The 20,796-nt window shown below is 41.3% G+C and overlaps 1 protein-coding gene across 1 annotated transcript in view; it reads right to left on the reverse strand.

Annotated features, from left to right (window-relative positions):
• ARG1 (arginase 1) overlaps positions 1-20,796 on the reverse strand; it is an 83,077-nt gene that overhangs the window by 24,676 nt on the left and 37,605 nt on the right. Inside the window, exons 2-5 of the mRNA XM_075338270.1 lie at positions 19,470-19,498; positions 18,803-18,831; positions 15,413-15,543; positions 11,729-11,801 (exon numbers count right to left, since the gene is read on the reverse strand). Of these exons, the coding sequence (XP_075194385.1) occupies positions 11,729-11,801; positions 15,413-15,472 (133 nt within the window). The 5' untranslated portion in view covers positions 15,473-15,543; positions 18,803-18,831; positions 19,470-19,498. The remainder of the gene's footprint in view (positions 1-11,728; positions 11,802-15,412; positions 15,544-18,802; positions 18,832-19,469; positions 19,499-20,796) is intronic.

Raw genomic sequence — 20,796 nt, forward strand, 5'->3', positions numbered from 1 at the left:
GCAGGAGAACACAGTGAACGCTGTGGTCTGAGGGCCTTAAAGGGCCGGCAGCCACAGTTTCCAGTGCCAAGGACTGCTGTCCCCGGAACTCGGCCCGGGGGCAACAGAACTGACGAGGCCGAGTGGGCCCCCCCAGCTCTCCAGGGCCCCGGCATTTGCCCGGGTATGCCGCGTGCTGACGCCGGCCCTGCCATAACCAAATGAATGGAATATGGAAAAATTATGACAAGAAATGAGTCTCGACACACCGCAACACATATATCAGAAAGTCACATGCAAGTGTACAGAACATCTAAAGTTATTACATGCTGCATCTTACCATGGAACAGCCTGACGCGTTTCGCCAATGCTTTATCCAAGGGCGCTTATGACAAATGTGAGGTTGCAGAGGTTTTTATATCCTTAGTAATTCACACCATCCCACAATTACTAAAAAAGTTGAGCCAATACAAACATAGGGATCGCTAAATGATCAACTGCATTGGTGGTTTCAAAAAATGCAAAATGTTATTTAGCATAATTGCTTACTTCATCAAGTCGCAAACCAGTGGCGTAGGTGATATAGAGGATTCCCATTTCTCATATGTGGGGTAACCAGGATAAATCCTCCCCTTTGTAACTGCTCTAAACCGTTCCGCTGGCCAGAACTACCATATAAAATGATGCATAAAGGCATTTCCATTTAATTAAAACGTTGTAGTTCTTTGTAGGTTGTATGTTTCACTGTTAACTACATTTGGCTCTCTTCCTGAGTGGTGATCAAATTCTTAGGTTTGTCTAGATCTGATATAAGCCTCAATGATAAACTCAAGATTACAACAAAAAAAATATATATTTTCCTGAATACTTTTTTTCACCATCATATAGCAAAGAGTGTTTTTCAAGGTTTTTTTTTCCATAATACAAGGATCCCCAGCCTGTGGCTTGCAGGACCATAATGTGTGGCTCACGGCTACCTGCAATTTTAGTGCATTAAAGGGAACCTGTCACTACTTTTTTGGCCTATTAGCTGTGTCCACCACCACTGAGCTCTTATATACAGCATTCTAACATGCTGTATATAAGAGCCCAGGCCGGGGGTATAACATAAAAAAAACACTTTATAATACTTACCGAAGTCGCACTGTGGGCCTAATGGGCGTGTCTGTTGTCCGGTGCCAGCGCCACCTCTTTTGGCCATCTTTGTGCTCCTTCTTCTCTAGCCGCGGTACATGACGGTCCGACGTCATCCACACTCACCGGCATTCAGGTCCTGAGCAGCCGCACTTTGATCTGCCCTGAGCAGGACAGATCAAAGTATTGTATTGTGCCTGCGCAGGACCAGGGAGTGTGTATGACATAGCCGCGTCATGCACCCAGGCTTCAGAAAGAGGATGTAGATGGCCAAAAGAGGAGGCGCCAGCACCTGACAACGGAGACGCCCAATAGGCCCACAGCGCGGCCGTTCGGTAAGAATTATAAAGTGTTTTTTATGTTATACCCCCGGCCTGGGCTCTTATATATAGCATGTTAGAATGCTGTATATAAGAGCCTGGTGGTGGTGGCCGCAGCTTATAGGCCAAAAAAGGGGTGACGGGTTCCCTTTAACAACAGGTCTTGCAAACAGCCATGAAGACCAGATCTGTATGCGCATATAATTGCCTTGCAGTTGTAGAGATAAATTAAGTGCTAAGGTGAAGATAGGATGATACTGCCAGAGAGGTTGCTTGAAGATGGCTGCAATTGTGTGGTGGGAGTGCTTCATGCAAGCGTACCAAATGACGTTAAGGTGAGAACCCTCAGATGCAAATATACTGCCTCGGTTTGATTTCATTGGGCAAGCCTGGGCTGTCATTATACTATTAATGGGGGCTCTGGGTGTCACTACTGTGGGGAAGGCGGGAGCTGGATGTAACTATTTGAAAATGCTCTGTAGTGGTTTGCGAATCTCTCTGAGCTGAATGTAGCTTTGAAGGTAAGAAAGGTTGGAGGCCACTGCCAATAGTGGGTACTTTCCTCCTGCTGGATTTTGCCTTTTTAGAAGTACTTAGTATGAGCACTTTTCTCACTCACTGGGTTCAAATCCCACCAAGGACAACATCTGCAAGGAGTTTGTATGTTCTCCCCATGTTTGCGTCGGTTTCCTCTGGGTACTCTGGTTTCCTCCTACACTCCAAAGACATACAGATAGGGAATTTAGATTGTGAGGCCCAGTGGAGACAGTGTTCCTAATGTATGTAAAGCACTGTGGAATTAATGGTACTATATAAGTGAATACATATTAGTATTATTATTTCTTATGTCAACATCCCCTCACTGTGCTCTTCTTTCCCACCAATTGACTACAAGTCCCGGTCTTGTGTTCTCGCTCTCCCTCCTCTTCCCATACTCATTTTTCAACCCAATTCACTACAAATCCATGTCCTGTATCATCTTCAACCAACTGTGATCCTCTCCCTTCAATTTACTTGTCCAGTGTCATTGCTATGCCTCCCAATGCGCTCCTCAACCCCCAATCAATTACAAGTCCCTGTCCTCTAGCCTCCACTGTCCTTTCCCAGAGCTAAAGTAAAGAAGAAAAAAATAATCACTTTCCTCTATGCATGATCCCCCACAGAGCTGCTTCCCTGAGAGGCATTGAACTCTTCTGGCTGGGTACCTGTTGTAAATAATTAAATGGTGTGATGATGGCAGGCGTATGGAGCCAAGAATAGCATCATCTAGCTATTGTATTATGTTCTATTGCAGATAATAGAGCTGCAGGAAGGCTTCCTGATCAGTGATGCATGCTGTTCACAATGGTAAAGTAGATTGTGGTAATGGCCCCTCAGAGATTTTGTCCCCATGTGGTAACCCAAGAACTTTATTGCCCAACCAGTTCTCAAGGCTTTGAATTAACTTGCAAAATACTAAAGGCAACTATCATGTGTCTAAAGAGAAATAACATCACTTTTGTGAATAACTATTGTGTAAATGTGCATGTAACGCAACATGAGGTAAGCACCAAAAAATCTACACAACTGCATTAGTTACCGTCTCAGTAACTGAAGCAACAGTTCAAGTTTGTTTTTTCACATAGTGAAATAGTTCATTGTTGGGAATTCAGGAAGATGCAGATTGTCAAACTCCTTACCATCATATTAAAGGTAACTTCAGATTTATGTTATATTCAAGTAATTGCATGAGGCTTCTGAAACATTGGATTGAGGATGGATCATTCGCTGGTGAGATTTACATTATAGGGCATTCTTGACTTTAGTGAATATTGTCTTAAAGCTATAATAGTATTAACAATGACTGCTTAATAAGTAAAAAAAAATAGTAAGGAAACAATTGTGTTTCATAGTTTTGCATAATACACAAGTATTAGTAGACTTGTATATGTGCTCCTCAATATTGAAATTGCAACATTAAAAAGGAAAAGTCATGGAATTTTGGAATCACAGGATTGATAAACAGGTTAATATCTAAAATGATAAAAAAAGGATATTTTCAAAACATCTCCATTTATTTAGCGTGGAGTTTAAGCAGCACCTTGGGCAAAAATCCCTACACTTACACACCTTGGCTGCTATCAGTGAGGTTATTAATGGTTGTCTGAGGAATGTTTCGCCACATTGAATTCACTTGCGCTCACAAATAATCAAGATCCGCTGCTGGCAGCTCCCTTTTCAACTGTCGACCAATGACATCCCCAATTATGCTCGGTAGGTACAAGCCTAGAGATGCTGCTGGCTTTTGTAACACATTGTGGGCACACAAACTGCTGACAGTAACAGTAGCACAAGTAATGTTTTCCCGTCAGGTACATAGAGAATAAATTGTTCGAAAATCAACCGTTCATGACTTTGCTCCATTCAAGATGATGCTCTGTTCTTGGGTTTCCAGAGACCTGTTATATTTATAGGGGGTGCCAGGGATATGACTCCCTACTGATAAGAACGGTATCCCTAATACAGATGTGTAGCTATGGGTTTAGCTCGGGGAGGCAAAACATCTGAGTGGGCCCCTAACAAGGTAACCCTGATTACAACTATAGTGGGGCATCCTAATCATAGAGGAACCTCAGCAGATGACTGGGCTGTTACTGAAAATCACTATACAAAGAATAACACCTATATTATTGCCATACGCCGGCCATGTATTGATATATACCAGTCATGCAGAACATGTAAAAGATTACACTACAGTTCTAGATTGTGACTAAAGGCTACTTTACACACTGCGATATCGGTCCCGATATCACTAGTGTGGGTACCCGCCCCCATCTGTTGTGCGACATGGGCAAATCGCTGCCCGTGCCGCACAACATTGCCCGGAGCCGTCATACATACTTACCTGTCCGGCGACGTCGCTGTGACGGGCAAACCGCCTCCTTTCAAAGGGGGCGGTCCGTGCGGCGTCACATCGACGTCACTGAAGCGTCACTGAACCGCCGCCCAATAGCAGCGGAGGGGCGGAGATGAGCGGGACGTAAAATACCGCCCACCTCCTTCCTTCCTCATAGCGGCCGGGAGGCAGGTAGGGAGAGCTTCCTCGCTCCTGCGGCGTCACACGCAGCGATGTGTGCTGCCGCAGGAACGAGGAACAACTTCGTTACTGCTGCAGTAACGATAATTGAGAATGGACCCCCGTGTCGCCGATTAGCGATTTTGCACGGTTTTGCAACGATGCAAAATCGCTTATCGGTGTCACACGCAACAGCATCGCTAATGCGGCCGGATGTGCGTCACAAAATCCGTGACCCCAACGACTCCGCATTAGCGATGTCGCAGCTTGTAAAGCCCGCTTTACAGATGATATTCTTTCTGATGGAGTTGTTCTCTTTTTTTCATCTTGCCCAGACCAACATAATTTGCCATCAAAAATTACAGAAAAAAGTCACATTTGACTTCTATCATTTCTAGCACCGTCCTCATCTGTTCCCAACATGCACAAACTCTTCATCATGCTCATACCCCAATGCTGAGCCGTTGCTGCTGTATGTGTCTCTATTACTGCTCCTCTTAGTACCGCACATAATGTCCACCAGTGTGCCTCTACCAAGGTTAAATGCCTCATTTGGGACGTCTAGATGGTAAAATTGCCCCATTAATAAAAATATTAATGCCCTGTGCAAATTCTTTAGAAAACAGTGCCCACCTTTTGTCTTCTAGAATGCAATAATTGCCCTAGTGTGCCCATTTCACAATTATCATACATTTAGTGCCCCAATAAACAATAATGCTTCTTAAGTATCCACTTAAAGGGGTGGTTCACTATTCTGCTGTAGTGGCCACATCCCTTTAAAACTGCTAGGGAAGGCTTTTTCTAAATACCTTGTTCATCCAATTCTGCCTCTGAGCAGCAATATTGCGGTCTATTCATCCCCATGAAATGAACCCTGGACTCCATGACCTCTGAGATCCGGTTTTGTCACGTCATCTTCCAGTTGATGTGACAACACCGAGACCGGCTCCAGTCTTCCTGAGTGACTGGGTTGTTGGCAGAGTTTCACCACTTGTCACAGCCTAGCATTTCACACATGCTCTCCTTCACAGCAGAGCGCCACAAGTAGGAGCAATGCTGGGCTGTGACAAGAGGTGAAACACTGCCCACTGCTTAGTCACTCAGAGAGACTGGTGCCGGCCTCGATGTTAATTGTTTTTATGGTGTATGTTCCCCTTTTTTGGGCTGTAGCATTTTTTAGTATGTGTTTTTTGGTGATCCCCTTACTTTTTGCACACTCTTGTTGGACATTCCCATACTAAGATAGGAGATCTTAATTGTTATTGATGAGTTTCTATGTAGATAGAAGAGGAGTAGGGGCGGAGCTCTGTCTCTAGCTCCTCCCGCTCCACATGGCTCCTCATTTTAGTATCTCATCACTAGCAACTCTGACAAATTTTTATATATCACTGAAGGCTCTTAAATTTATATTATACTAAAATAAACTTAAACCTACAAGCACAAAGACTTAATTGCCCTAATAGTGCTGAAGGCCTTCGAGGAGCTTGCACAATGTCGAAGGCTGCTGTCATACATTTAGAAAGGAATAACATCACTGCTATGAATCACGACAGTGTAAATCTACACGTATCACTCTGAGGTAAGCATGAAATAGGCAGGAAGTCAGTTTCACAATGTAAATTTACCACTCGTCTCTACGTGCAGTGTCAGAATAAGGACAGTATTTTATAGATTGCATTACTGTAAATTTTGAGTCATTTTACGCTACAAAAATTGGAAAGGATTATTTTATTACAAAATTATTCCTCCTTATGCAGTATTGTGAGTGTAATGAATTTATTTTAGAATTATCTTTTTTTTCTTTTAATATTGTGACTTAAATTATGTTCCCACAATGAGGTTTTGGTGAGTTTTTCAAGGTTCCAGAATTTCTACACCATTTCTGCACCTATTAAATAATTTAGGGTACTTGTGTTCTTTTTATTGCATTTTTGCACGCATTTTTTAAAGTGTTTTAATTGCATTTTTAACTCTTCAGTTTTTGTCTCTTTTTCCTGTTATGTTTTTACCCCGTAATGACCTAGGAAATAAACGTACCATCCTAGGTCACTTCCCTTCCTTTGATGTGGGCTCATGAGGTGAGTCCACATCTTTCCCTGCACATGTCTGCTGATCTGATCAGCCAACATGTACAGCTAACAGGCATGGGTGGATCGGATCTAAGTTAACCCCTTACATCGTGCTGTCAAAGTCTAACAGCGCAATTTAACACACTCTGGCGGGGATTGCGCTATTCCCCACCACGACCACGTGCTGACGGGCGCCAATAGGTTGTCATGACAGCAGGGTGTCAGCTGATGGACCCCATCACTGAAATGAGTCACTTCATGTGAATGCTGACACTCACAGTAACACAGCATTTCTGCTGATGCATCACTTTGATTAGCAGAAATTATAGGATAGTACAGGCATAAAGTTCCCTAAGGGGACTAGTAAAATAAAAAAGTTTTAAAAAATATATAAAAAAAACCCTAAAAGTTCAAATTACCCCCCTTTTGCGCCACTGAAAATAAACAAAAAGAAAAAATACACATATTTGGTATCACCGCATTCAGAAATGCCCGATCTATGAAAATATAAAATCAATTAATCTGATCAATATATGGTGTAGCGAGAAAAAAATTAAAAATGCCATAATTATGTTTTTTTGGTCGCTGCAACATTGCATTAAAATGCAATAACTGGTGATCAAAACACTGTGTTTCTACCCCAAAATGGTATAATTAAAAATGTCAGCTCAGGACGCAAAAAAAAATAAGCCATTGCTGAGCCCCAAATCCCGAAAATTGAGACTGCTATGGTTCTCAGAAAACGGCAACAAAAGTGCAATTCTTTTTTTTTCCACCACTTTGATAAGAGTAATACTATACATGTTTGGTATCTACGAACTTGTACTGACCTGAAGAATCATACTACCAGGTCAGTTTTACCATATAGTGAACATGGGAAATAAAAACACAAAAACAATTGTGCAATTGCACTTTTTTTGCAATTTCACTGCACTGCGAATTTTTTTCCCTATTTTTCAGTACAATATGGGGAAGAATGAATGGTGTCATTCAAAAGTATAACTTGTCCCGCAAAAAACAAGCCTTCATATGGCACTATTGACGGAAACATAAACCAGTTATGGATCTTGGAAGAGGGGGAAGAAAAAACATAAAACAGAAAATCACCTGATGGTGAAGGGGTTAAATAAAGCTGCTTTGCTTTTGATACTTTTGGCTATTTGGCTGTCAAAACTTCATTGATATACTTGTGTGTGTATGTATTGGGTTTGTAGTATGTTTACGCTACAGACACATACTAAAAACGCATTCATGTAAAAAACATTCATGCGTTTTTAGTCTCTTGAGAAAATCTGCGCAGAAAACTCCGCGTACCCAGAGGAGAAATTGACATGCTGCATAAATCCGCACCGTCTGTTAGTCTACATTGAGTGAAAAAAAGTAGAGTATGAGGTTTCTATAAATGCCATCCACTTTGCTGGACCTGTATGATGCTGCCTTTATTATGCAGAAAAAATATTCAGCGTCAAAAACTCATCGTAAGCCCACAGGCTCAAAGGGATTTTCCACTACCAATTGATCCCTTTTCATATGCCCTGATTCTTCTTAACACTCTTCTAATATACTTTTATTACCTGTCCTGGTTCTATGAGTACATCTCAGAACGGGTCACAGAACCCTTTGTTGTCATGCAGGCACTGCTTCCTGTCCATAATCAGATAAACTGATGGGGGCAGAGCTATCTTTCAATGATTGACAGTGTATCTGATCTCTGATAAGCCTTCACCTTGATCCTGATGATGCTATGGAGCGCCGGTAACTTCAGCTGACAAGCGCTGAGATGTGCTGCTTGTCATTTGAAAGCATATACCAGGCAATTGAAATAGCCAGCACTACAAAGCATTGGTAGAGTCAGTCAAGCTCAGATCAGTCTTCACACTTCTCAGCACTGACCCATCCATTGCTTTAGAGTACAAGAGCTAGCCATTTCAATAGATAAGCGCTGTGATATGGTTTTTCAAGACAAGTATATTGCAGCGCTTGTCAGCTGAAGGGGGCGCCACTCCACAGCATCGATAGGATCCATGCAGAGGACAGTGAAGACTGTGTATTTGCATACTCTGACACCCTGTCAATCATAGAAAAGCAGCTCCATCCCCACTAATGACATGCTGTTGTCATTCCGTCCAATTCCAGTGCCCGGATCAGACGTAACAGACTGGAAGCAGTGCCTGTACGACAACAAAGGGTTACGTGACCTACACCGAGATGCGCTCATAGAAGTAATTAAAATATATTCGAAAAAAGAGTTAGGACATATGAAAGTGGAGTGAAATTGTGGAAAACTCCTTTAAGAATCTGTATTTTTAGTCCAAGTGAGAATATTAAAAAAAAATAAATAAATCCTAAAATCTTGCCATTTTTGCTTTGACCACAAAGTCTAATATTAGGCTATGTGCGCACAGTGCGTTTTTCGCGGCGTTTTTGCGCGTTTTTCGGGTGCGTTTTTGGCCTCAAAACTGCAGGACTTTGCTTCCCCAGCAAAGTCTATGAGTTTTCATTTTTGCTGTCCGCACACATCTGTTTTTTTTACCTGCGTTTTTGAGTTAAAAAAAAAAATGGACATGTCAGTTCTTTCCTGCGTTTTTCTGCGTTTTCCCCCCATGCAATGCATTAGCAAAACGCAGAGATCAAAAACGCAGCAAAACGCAGCCAAAAACGCACCAAATCGCGGCAAAAACGCATGCGTTTTTAGATGCTTTTTTTCGACGCAGGTGCGTTTTTGTGCGTTTTTAGCGGCCAAAAACGCACAAAAACGCAGCGTCAAAAAGACGCAGTGTGCGAACCTAGCCTTAGGCTAATACTTCTCTCTTTAGAGATTACTTTTCAACAGTCCTCAAATTGTCATCACAGTCAGGAATACAATGCAATTATCACCTATATTTAGATAGGACCACACCATGACGATCAGGGATGGTCATAGGTCACCCCCTTCTGTCTTTGCATGATGTACTCTCTCCTATGTAGGTCAATGGGGCTGCCCTCAAGGTAACTGCACAGAAGATGAGTGAAATATGTGCTATATTAGGTGACATATTTCCTTTGAAACCTCATTGGACAGATTGTTAGTGCCCATACCTGGTTCCCACCTATGTGGAGAACATTTTAAATACCACTAGTTGCAGCACTGTAGTACCACGTCAAAATTGAGACATTTAGTATGTGCAAGGTGACGTTTTTTTAAATGCCTAAACTAGTAATGAAATTTAAGGCATTTTTCTCCCAGAATTTCCTACCTGTCTTTAAAATTCTTAACTGTAGTGTTATAGTAAATATTGTGTCCGGCCGTCTTAAATATATTGTTTTTTTTATTTTAAATGCCTGATTTATAAAAAAAAAAGCCACAAATGTTTAGACCGTGTTTCCATTGTGGAGACACTGTCGTTTTCCTCCCGATGTTTTTTGCTTGTTTTCGGCACTAAAATATGAAATCGCAATCTGCTCTGTTTGTTGCCTTTTTGTACTGTTGCATTTTTCATCTTTTTAATTTATTTGTTTTTGGTGCTGATTTAACTCATGGGTGGTCATTAATATGTAGTCTAAAAACACCATGATTCAGCACTTGAAAACCCAATTGGGATTTAACATTTGTTCATGCTGCTCATACAAGTATATAGTGAGGGACGAAACCCATAAAGACACTCAGTTTTAATGAGTTTTCACTTCTGCTTTTCTTAAGTTGTTAAATGCAATACATTTTATGGACAAAAAAAATGCAGACCTAATTCATGAGAGTCTGTCATCCCCAAAATGGCAATTAAACTGCATAAACACTTATATTTGGTACATCGCCCCTATTTAATAATAATGTTAATTTTTATTTCTATATTATGAACATATTACAATTTAGAGGAAAATCATACTAAATTTGTATATATTTACCTTATGTAATTAAAAATCAACTTTAATTAGATATGCAAATTAGGGTATTTTTGTACACCTCTTGGTGTGGCTTATTTCTTAGTGTATCATCATGCCCTCCGATTTGCAAACTAAATCTGGTACCTATAGTGATTGATGTCTCCAAAACCGAGAACGAATGCTGTGGCTCCTATCTACGCCTGCGCATTGAGGCTGTGTGCGCACGTGGCGTAATTTCATGCGCTTACACTGCGTATTGCAGCTGCCGAAGCGCTGCATTCTAAAAAGCAACATGTCACTTCTTCCGTGCACTTTGGATGCTGCTCCAACTTTAGTCTATGGTGGGGCCAGCGTCCGGAGCGCATGAGTTCTGCAAGCACACTGCATCCATTACGCAGTGTTTCTGCAGTGATTTGAAGCGCACATGCACTGTCAAATCGCTGCAGAAATTTCTGCATGAACACTACGCAACGTGCGCACATAGGCTAACACTGGATGATCGCGGTGGCACACTCAGTGTCAATGTGGACGAGCAAACAATTGGAGTATAGGCATTTTGTGAAGCCTGACAACTGCTTGTCTGTAGTTGCCGCCCACTGCACCCAAAAATCTAGTTAGCAGAAGCCACAGATATGTGGGATGCAAACATCAGAGCATTTCTGCAGTCAACTTTCATCCAGTGTTAGTGTGCTGACGCAAACATGAGGCACAGTGTTCACCCTCATATTTTGAAGCTACAGTATACATCAGGAGTATTTTCCGACGTACAGTGTAACATTTCCATAGGCCTACGTTCACCAGCTGGAGACCAAATTGTGTTTTTTTTTTGTTTTTTTTATTACTACATTTAACTGTATAAGAAAGGATACCAGATTGCACTGTCCTATAGATGACCACTAGTGATGAGCGCGCACTACAATGATCGGGTACTCGGTACTTCGAAACGAGCAGGTCGGACGGGCGCAACTCAAATACTGAGCATAATAAAAGTCAACGGGAAACTCAAGCATTTTTCTGGAAGATCTTCTGTAAAAATTCTTGTTTTCCATTGACTTCCATACCATACCAAGTATGGTACTTAAGTCACACTCGTTCGATCTACTCATTTTGAGTACCAAGCACCCGAGAATTGTAGTACTCGCTCATCACTAATGATCACTGCTGTATACATTTTTTTAACAATGAGTGCCTATGGAGGAGAGATGGCAAAGACTATTCGCATGATCAGGCACAAAATTCCTGAGCGTTTGTGCTCAACAGTGTGCACATATGTAGTGTGAACCAAGTCTTACAATTTTTTAATATCTTACCAAGCTCTTTAAGTTTTTCAATTAACCCAGCTCTTCTCATATATATGGGGCCTTCTTCCACACCTCCTTTTGGCTAAAAGCAAAAAGTATTTTAGAAGTTATATGCTTTGTTGTAATGGTTATGTGCGCTATATATAAATATACAAGGGCTTCTCAATAAATTAGAATATCATCAAAAAGGTAATTTATTTCAGTAATTTAATACAAAAAAGGAAACGTATATGTTAGAGTGATTACAGAGTGATTAATTTTAAGTGTTTATTTCTGTTAATGTTGATTGTTATGGCCTTCACAATGAAAACCCAAAATTAATTATCTCAGAAAAGTAGCATAATTATCACAAAATACCTGCAAAGGCTTCCTAAGCATTTAAAATGGTCCCTTAGTCTCGTTCAGTAGGCTACACAATCATAGGGAAGACTGCTGACTTGAGAGATGTCCAGAAGGCAGTCATTGACAAACTCCACACGGATGGTAAACCACAAAAGGTCATTGCTAAAGACGTTGGTTGCTCACAGAGTGGTGTATCCAAGCATATAAATGGTAAGTTGAGTGGAATGAAAAAGTGTGGTAGAAAAAGGTGCACAAGCAACCAGGATGACCACAGCCTTGATAGGATTGTTAAGAAAAGGCCATTCAAATATTTGGGGGAGATTTGCAACCAGTTGACTGCTGCTGGAGTCAGTGGTTCAAAAGCCACCACACACAGATTTATCCATCATATGGGCTATAAATGTTGCATTCCTTGTGTCGAGCCACTCATGACTAATAGACAATGCCAGAAGCGTCTTACCTGGGCCACTGAGAAAAAGAACTGGACTGTTCCTCAGTTGTCCAAGGTGTTGTTTTCAGATGAAAGTATATTTTGCATTTCATTTGTAAATCAAGGTCCCAGAGTCTGGAGGAAGAGTGGAGAGGCCACAATCCAAGCTGCTTGAGGTCTAGTGTGAAGTGTCCACAATCAGTGATGGTTTGGGGAGCCATGTCATCTGCTGGTGTTGGTCCACTGTGTTTTATCAAGACCAAAGTCAACGCAGCCATCTTCCAGGAAATTTTAGAGCGCTTCATGCTTGCCTCTACCGCTTTTTGGAAATGGAAATTTCATTTTCCAGCAGGACTTGGCACCTGTCAACACTGCCAAGAGTACCAATAACTGGTTTAATAACTACAGTATCACTGTGCTTGATTGGCCAGCAAACTAGACTGACGTAAACCCCATAGAGAATCTATGGTGTATTGTCAAGAGGAAAATGAGAGACACCAGTCCCAATAATGCAGACAAGCTGAAGACTGCTATCAAAGCAACCTGGGCTTCCATAACACCTCAGCAGTGACACAGGCTGATCGCCTCCATGCCACGCCGCATTGATACAGTAATTCATACAAAAGGAGCCCCGACCAAGTATTGAGTGCATTTACTGTACATACTTTTCAGTAGGCCAATATTTCTCAGTTTATAATCATTTTTTCAGTTGGTCTTATATAATATTCTAATTTTCTGAGATAATGACTTTTGGGTTTTCATTGGCTGTAAGCCATAATCATCAACATTAACAGAAATAAACACTTGAAATAGATCACTCCATCTGTAATGACTCTATATAATATATGCGTTTCCTTTTTTGTATAGAATTACTGAAATAAATGAACTTTTTGAGGATATTCTAATTTATTGATGCACTTGTAAGTATACATATAAATATATACATATACTGTGTATGTTAAGCTGCTTTGAAGACCCTATATGTAAGAGAGACAGGTTGTTATTAGTAATAGAAACAAGATAAAAATGTAGCTCTCCTGTCACCTCAAATCTGTGTGTATTTTGGGGCTGGTTTCACAAGATGCTTAAAGTACTAATTCCTTATCATTGGGTAGTGTCAATTCTTAGGGAGTGATCCTGCACTTCATTATTTAGATACCAGAAAAAAAATGATGATTGTTTCAATTGTCTGCATTTTTCTTTCATAAAAAATGCTGTAGTGGTGGTAGATGTACAACAGAGTAGTTCATATAGAACTGTTTATTATTTGATTTTATTTGTTTGATCCTGTTAGTTTTTAGTATATTCTGATCGGTTTTGGGTGATAAGTAGTAGAACCAGTATCATTCTGAATTGTAAGGAGGCTGTCAGTACTCAAATGTCTAAAGTTGATGGAAACATAGATTGGAGTGGTTGCATTGGCTTTTTCTGTGGTATTGGTTACCATAGAGAAAGTGTGTCCATGCCACTTGTCTCCAAATACTTTAATCATACAGCACTGACAGCAGAAGCTGCCACAGACATAATAGGGAACCTGTGCCAGGAACATATAGGATGTTGCAGTCCATTACCTATTCATAATGCAAAATTCCTCCTGCTTTGGAGGTGGAAGTGGGCCCCCTTACATCTAGGGCCACAGTTGCAACAGTGATCTGTCTGCTCCTGGCTGACAGCTATCTACTGACTGTAAGCTTGACATTCAAGCAGGACAGACACAATCCATTATTGAAGATTTATATTTTATTTATTTATTTTAAAACCCTAATAAATCATTTGTCTGTGGTTATGTGCCGGGATTTTGTTTAAACAGGTTGTCCACTACTTAAACATTGATGTCAGATCATGTCATCATGTCAATGTTTGATCGGCTGGGGTCCAACATCCCGCACCTCTGCCGACCAGCTGTTCATGGTGCCGACAGCGGCAGCAGATTGCCAGAAATGCTCAGTTCTGGATCAGCCCCATCTTCTGATAGTGGCCGCAGCTGGGTACTGCACAGCCGCCTTCTATTCAAATCAATAGGAGGCAGATGTGCAATACCCGATCGCGGACGCTATCAGAAGATTGAGCAGCTCTGGAACTCCAGAACTGAGCATTTCCAGCTGCCTGCTGCCAGGACCGAAAAGAGCCGATTGGCGGGGGTGCGAGTTGTCGGACCCTGGCCGGTCAGACATTGATGACCTATCCTAACAATAGCTCATCAATGTTTAAATTGTGGACAACCTCTATAATTAGGCTTGTTTACACTTTTTAATAGTGGGCTTCACTATAGATGTAAATGGCACGCAAATCTACAGTGATTTTTAAGGTATTTCTTTTGGTGATCAGCAAATTACTGTGTGTTATTTATTTGCAGAGATCTTTTCTCAGTGTATGGTGTATTACTCTATTTTAGAATAAAGTAGTAGATTCTAGCAATTTCCTATAAATTTTCAATATTTTACTAGAATAGCAAATATCCCGATTTGAACATTATAGCTGCAAAATACGGAAAAAGGTAATCCTGGAACATCCCATCATGAAGAATTCCAGGGTAATTATTTTCCATGATTACAACATCCACCCAGATACCTGAACTCACATTGATAACATAAAAATAATGTAGATGTAATATATTTAGCCTCTACTTTGCCAGGATTGAATGATTTGTTCAATTCAAAATATACATTGAAAAGATATCCAAATCTTACAATTTCATTCCATTAAAAAAAAAATCAAGATTGCATGGCAAATTCAGTAGAAGTCAATAAAAAATAAAATAACTATTTTATGAAAGTACACCTTAAAAATAAACTAATTATAAAGTGATAAAGTACTACTAGGACAAAATATGTTTAGGAAATTATTAATATGATTAGTTTAGCTTCTATTCCTAAATTATACGATGCACAAATAAGCATTAATTGTGGGAATATGCTCACCTGTCCCTTGGAGAAAGGAGCTCCAACAAGCCCCACTGTTTTCTTAGCTCTTCCACTCATTGCGCCTGGTCACTCTTTTGTGTAGCTCTGATTGCAAACCTTCTCCCTTTTGTACGTTCTACTCTGCATTACTAAGAGATCAAGAGGTGTAACATCTCCACCCAGTAACAAAAATTATGCAATGTGTTTCTCTTGAAAAGCATCAGGTTCTGCAATTCTGTATTTCCATACTGATGTACTTTTCAAAAAACAGATTGGTCCCATGATTTAACTAACCTATGTTTGAAATCACAGGATTATACATTATAAATAACCCATGTCTGAAACTAAGGGATTATATATTATAACTAACCCATGTTTGAAATCACAAGTTTATACATTATAACTAACCCATGTCTGAAACTAAGGGATTATACATTCTAACTCATATCTAAAACCAAGGATTTATACATTATAACTAACCCATGTCCGAAACTAAGGGATTATATATTATTACTAACCCTTGTCTGAAACTAAGGTATTATACAGTATCAGTAACCCATGTTTGAAACTATTGGATTATACATTATAACTAGAGATGAGCGAGCCTCTAGAGCAGAGGTTCCCAACTCCAGTCCTCAAGGGCTGCCAACAGTGCATGTTTTCAGGATTTCCTTAGTATTGCACAGGTGATAATTTAATCACCTGCAAAGGTGCTGAATCCAACACCCATGCAATGCTAAAGAAATCCTGAAAACATGCACTGTTGGTGTGCCTTGAGGACTGGATTGGGAACCTCTGCTCTAGAGGCTCGAGTTCGACTCTGTTCGTCGAACGGAGGTCGCGTTCGAGTTCGGTTCGGCGAGCCGTTCGACGAACCTCTCGAACCCCATTGAAACCAATGGGAGACAAACACATAAAAACACATTATAAATGTACACATACAGTTAATAAACATTGCCATAACACTTACCTGTCCCCGCAATGCGTCCTGCACTTTGTCTCCCGCCGCTTATCCTTCCGATAATCGCTGCGTCCTCCCTGTAACCAGCACCAGCATAGGACTTATCGTGACATCAAAATAGCCATGGGACCAGTCAGGTGTCTATTATCTCATTGGCTACAGACTGGTCCCATGGCTTTGACGTCATGCTAGGACCTGTCAGTGCATCTCTCCAGTACGCGGTGATCGTTTGTGTATCTCCGTGTACCGGCGACGTACTCTGGCATACGGTCGGCTCCCTGTTTTGCTTCCTCGTTCCGTTATTCACCGGCTGCCACAGCAGGTCAATAACGGAGATTACCGTTGCTATAGCAATGCGCCTGTCAGCGGTGACGTCACCGCTTACAGGCAGCAGCTTCTGGTTACTCACGGAGTGAAAAGACTGCACGGGAACAGCAGCGTCTTCCTCTCATGCAGCGCTGTCTGATGTAGCAGAGCTGCATGCGTTGAAGGAGAAAGAAGACAGAAGACCATGGATCGTGGAGGGATAAGAGGGAGTAATAAACATGGAGTCCCTAAGTGTGTCTGTGTATTTATTTCTATTAAAGTATTTTTTCTCTGTGTGGTGTCTTTTTTTTAACCCTTTATTGGAGATTCTTAATTGCTGGGTCAAACTTGCCTGACATTAAGAATCTCTGGCTTAATACTAGCTAGTAAAACAAAGCTAGTATTAACTCATAATTACCTAGCAAGCCACCCGGCTCCAGGGCAGCTGGAAGAGTTGGATACAGCGCCAGATGATGGCGCTTCTATGAAAGCGCCATTTACTGGGGTGGCTGCGGATTGCAATTCGCAGCAGAGGGGCCCAGAAAGCTTGGGCTAACATGTGCTGCGGATTCCAATCCCCAGCTGCCTAGTTGTACCTGACTGGACACAAAAATGGGGTGAAGCCCACGTCGTTTGTTTAATTATTTCATGAAATAATTAAAAAAAATGGGCTTCCCTATACTTTTGGTTCCCAGCCGGGTAAAAATAGGCAGCTGGGGGTTGGGGGCAGCCCGTAGGTGCCTGCTGTACCTGGCTAGCATACAAAAACATAGCAAAGCCCACATCATTTTTGGGGGGGCAAAAAACTCCTGCATACAGTCCTGGATGGAGTATGCTGAGCATTGTAGTTCTGCAGCTGCAGAACTACAAGGCTCAGCATACTCCATCCAGGACTGTATGCAGGAGTTTTTTGCCCCCCCCCAAAAAATGATGTGGGCTTCGCCATGTTTTTGTATACTAGCCAGGTACAGCAGGCACCTACGGGCTGCCCCCAGCTGCCTATTTGTACCCGGCTGGGAACCAAAAATATAGGGAAGCCCTTTTTTTTATTAATTATTTCATGAATTTCATGAAATAATTAAACAAATGACGTGGGCTTCGCCATATTTTTGTATGCTAGCCAGGTACATCAGGCAGCTACGGGCTGCCCCCAACCCCCAGCTGCCTATTTGTACCCAGCTGGGAACCAAAAATATAGGAATGCCTGTTTTTTTTAATTTCATGAAATAAGTGAAATCATTAAAAAACAAATGACCTGGGCTTCGCCATATTTTTGTGTCCAGCCAGGTACAACTAGGCAGCTGGGGATTGGAATCCGCAGCACAGGTTAGCCCGAGCTTTCTGGGCCCCTCTGCTGCGAAATGCCGCAGCCACCCCATAAAATGGCGCTTTCATAGAAGCGCCATCTTCTGGCGCTGTATCCAACTCTTCCAGCTGCCTTGGTGACGGGTGGCTTGCTGGGTAATAATGGGGTTGGGGCTAGCTATATATTATCAACTGGCCCTAAGCCCGAAATTCATGGTGTCACGCCAATATTAGACATGGCCACCATGAATTTCTAGTACTACAGATAAAAAAAACACAACACACAGAAAAATATTTTTATTATAAATTACTCCATCTTTATTAAAATAAAGAACCCCCCTCCGCAGTAATCCTGGGTCTAGGGTCCCGCGCTGTCCAATCCGGATCCAATATCATCTGATCGGTTTGCTGGAAGGCAAAGCGATCAGATGATGTGTCCGGTTCAAGGGCCTGAATCACATGACACAGCAGCTGATTGTATAAACGGCTTTAAAACAATCAGCTGATGCATCAGTGCAAAAAAATCCCCAAAAATCTACACACTTCTGTGCAGACTCCTGTCCGCCGGACAAAAAAAGAGAGAGAGAAAGGGAAAGCGAGAGAGAGCAAGAAAGAAAGAGAGCAAGAATGAAAGAGCAAGAAAGAAAGAGAGCAAGAAAGAAAGCAAGCAAGAAAGAGCAAGAAAGAAAGAGAAAAAGCTAGAAAGAGAGCAAGAAAGAAAGAGCAAGAAAGAAAGAGAGAGCAAGAAAGAGAGAGAGCAAGAAAGAAAGAGGAAGAAAGAAAGAAAGAAAAACAACCAGAGAGACAGACAAACATAGATGGGGAAAGACACAGACCTTGATAGATGATGTCCGGCTACTCCCCTCTGTGCATAATTAAAATAATAATATTGCATAATTAATTATAAAGAAATAATAATCATTAATTTAAAATTTAAAAAAAAAGAGAATGAAAGAGGGCAAGAAAGAAAGCGCAAGAAGGAAACACAGCAAGAAAGAAAGAGAGCAAGAAAGAAAGAAAGAGGGCAAGAAAGAGCAAATAAGAAAGAGCAAGAAAGAAAGAGAGAGCAAGAAAAAGAGAGCAAGAAAGAGAGCAAGAAAGTAAGAAAGAGAGAGAGCAATAAAAAGAGAGCAAGAAAGAAAGCAAGAAAAAGAGAGCAAGAAAAAGAGAGCAAGAAAGAAAGAGAGCAAGAAAGAAAGAGAGCAAGAAAGAGCAAGAAAGAAAGAGAAAGAAAGAGAAAGAGGGCAAGAATGAAAGAGAGCAAGAAAGTACGAAAGAGAGATAGAAAGAGAGCAAGAAAGAGAGAGCAAGAAAGAAAGAGAGCAAGAAAGAAAGAGAGCAAGAAAGAAAGAGCAAGAAAGAAAGAGCAAGAAAGAGAGAGCAAGAAAGAGCAAGAAAGAGAGAGCAAGAATGAAAGAAAGCAAGGAAGAAAGAGAAAGAAAGAGAGCAAGAAAGAAAAACAACCAGAGACACAGACAAACATAGATGGGGAAAGACACAGACCTTGATAGATGATGTCCGGCTACTCCCCTCTGTGCATAATTAAAATAATAATAATGCAGAATTAATTATAAATATAGAATAATCATTCATTTAAAATTTAAAAGAAAAAACTTCTGACACAGCCGGGATTTGAACTCATGAAATTATCTATCCATTCAGCTACTCGCTCAAATGAGGAACATAGGCAGATTTCGTTATCTTGAGATCTGCAAAGCAGAGTGAAGTCTGAGGTGACAGGTGATTCTCTTCATGTGCTAAGTGGAGAGGAGACAGAGCACTCGTGTTCTGTAGCAGAGCTGACAGTGTCGTGTGGATTACGTCGGACCTGGATGTGTATTTTGGGATTAATAAAGAGGTAAATGAGGGGGGTTTTTTTGTCTTTTATTCCAAATAAAGGATTTTTCTCTGTGTTCCTTTACTTTCACTTAATAAATAAATAATAATTATAATTTAAACTTAAAAAAAAAAAAAAAAAAATCTTGACCGGGGCTAGAACTCCTGCTTCTTGTGCATGCACTCTAGTCTACTGCCTGTAATGGTAAAGATAGGCAGATTTTGTAATCTTTAAGCCTGCAGTGCTGACTGAAGTCTCTGCTGACAGCGCGATTTACTTCATTGCTACGTGGACCTGATACAGCGAGATGGTGTTTACGGTGCTGCTACGTCTTCAGGGAGCAGAGCTGACAGTGTCGTTTGGATTATGTCAGACCTGGAAGGGTATTTGGTGATTAATAAAGGGGTGAAACAGGGTTTTTTTTGTCTATTATTCCAAATAAAGGATTTTTCGCTGTGTATGTTTATTTACTTTCACTTTCAGGCTGATCATAGAAGGTGTCTCGGGGAGACGCCTGGCATGATCAACCCCGTTATTTCCCCAATTGCCACTGTACCATGGCAATTCGGGATGAGCTGGGTAGAGTCCAGGACTGTCGTATCTAATGGATGCGGCTATTCCGGCCGGCTGCTGGGTGATATTGTTAGGCTGGAGGGCTCCCCATCCTGACAATACCAGTCTCCAGCCGTGTGGCTTTATCCTGGCTGGTATCAAATATGGGGAACTGCATTTTTTTTATTTATTTATTTATTTTACTGCACGATATAGACCTGCCCGCCGGCGGCTGTGATTGGTTGCAGTGAGACAGCTGTCACTCAGCTTGGGGACGTGTCTGACTGCAACCAATCATTGGCTCCGGTGGGTGGGGAAAGCACGGAATAACTGATTGACTAATGAGGCGGCAGCCATTTTCTAAAGAGGAAAAGACACCGCAGATTTGTGACAGACATTGAGCGAGACGCCCGTGATCGGTGAGTAGGAAAGGGAGAGAGA

This window comes from Anomaloglossus baeobatrachus, chromosome 3 (assembly GCF_048569485.1).
Source record: "Anomaloglossus baeobatrachus isolate aAnoBae1 chromosome 3, aAnoBae1.hap1, whole genome shotgun sequence".
NCBI classification, from domain to species: domain Eukaryota; kingdom Metazoa; phylum Chordata; class Amphibia; order Anura; family Aromobatidae; genus Anomaloglossus; species Anomaloglossus baeobatrachus.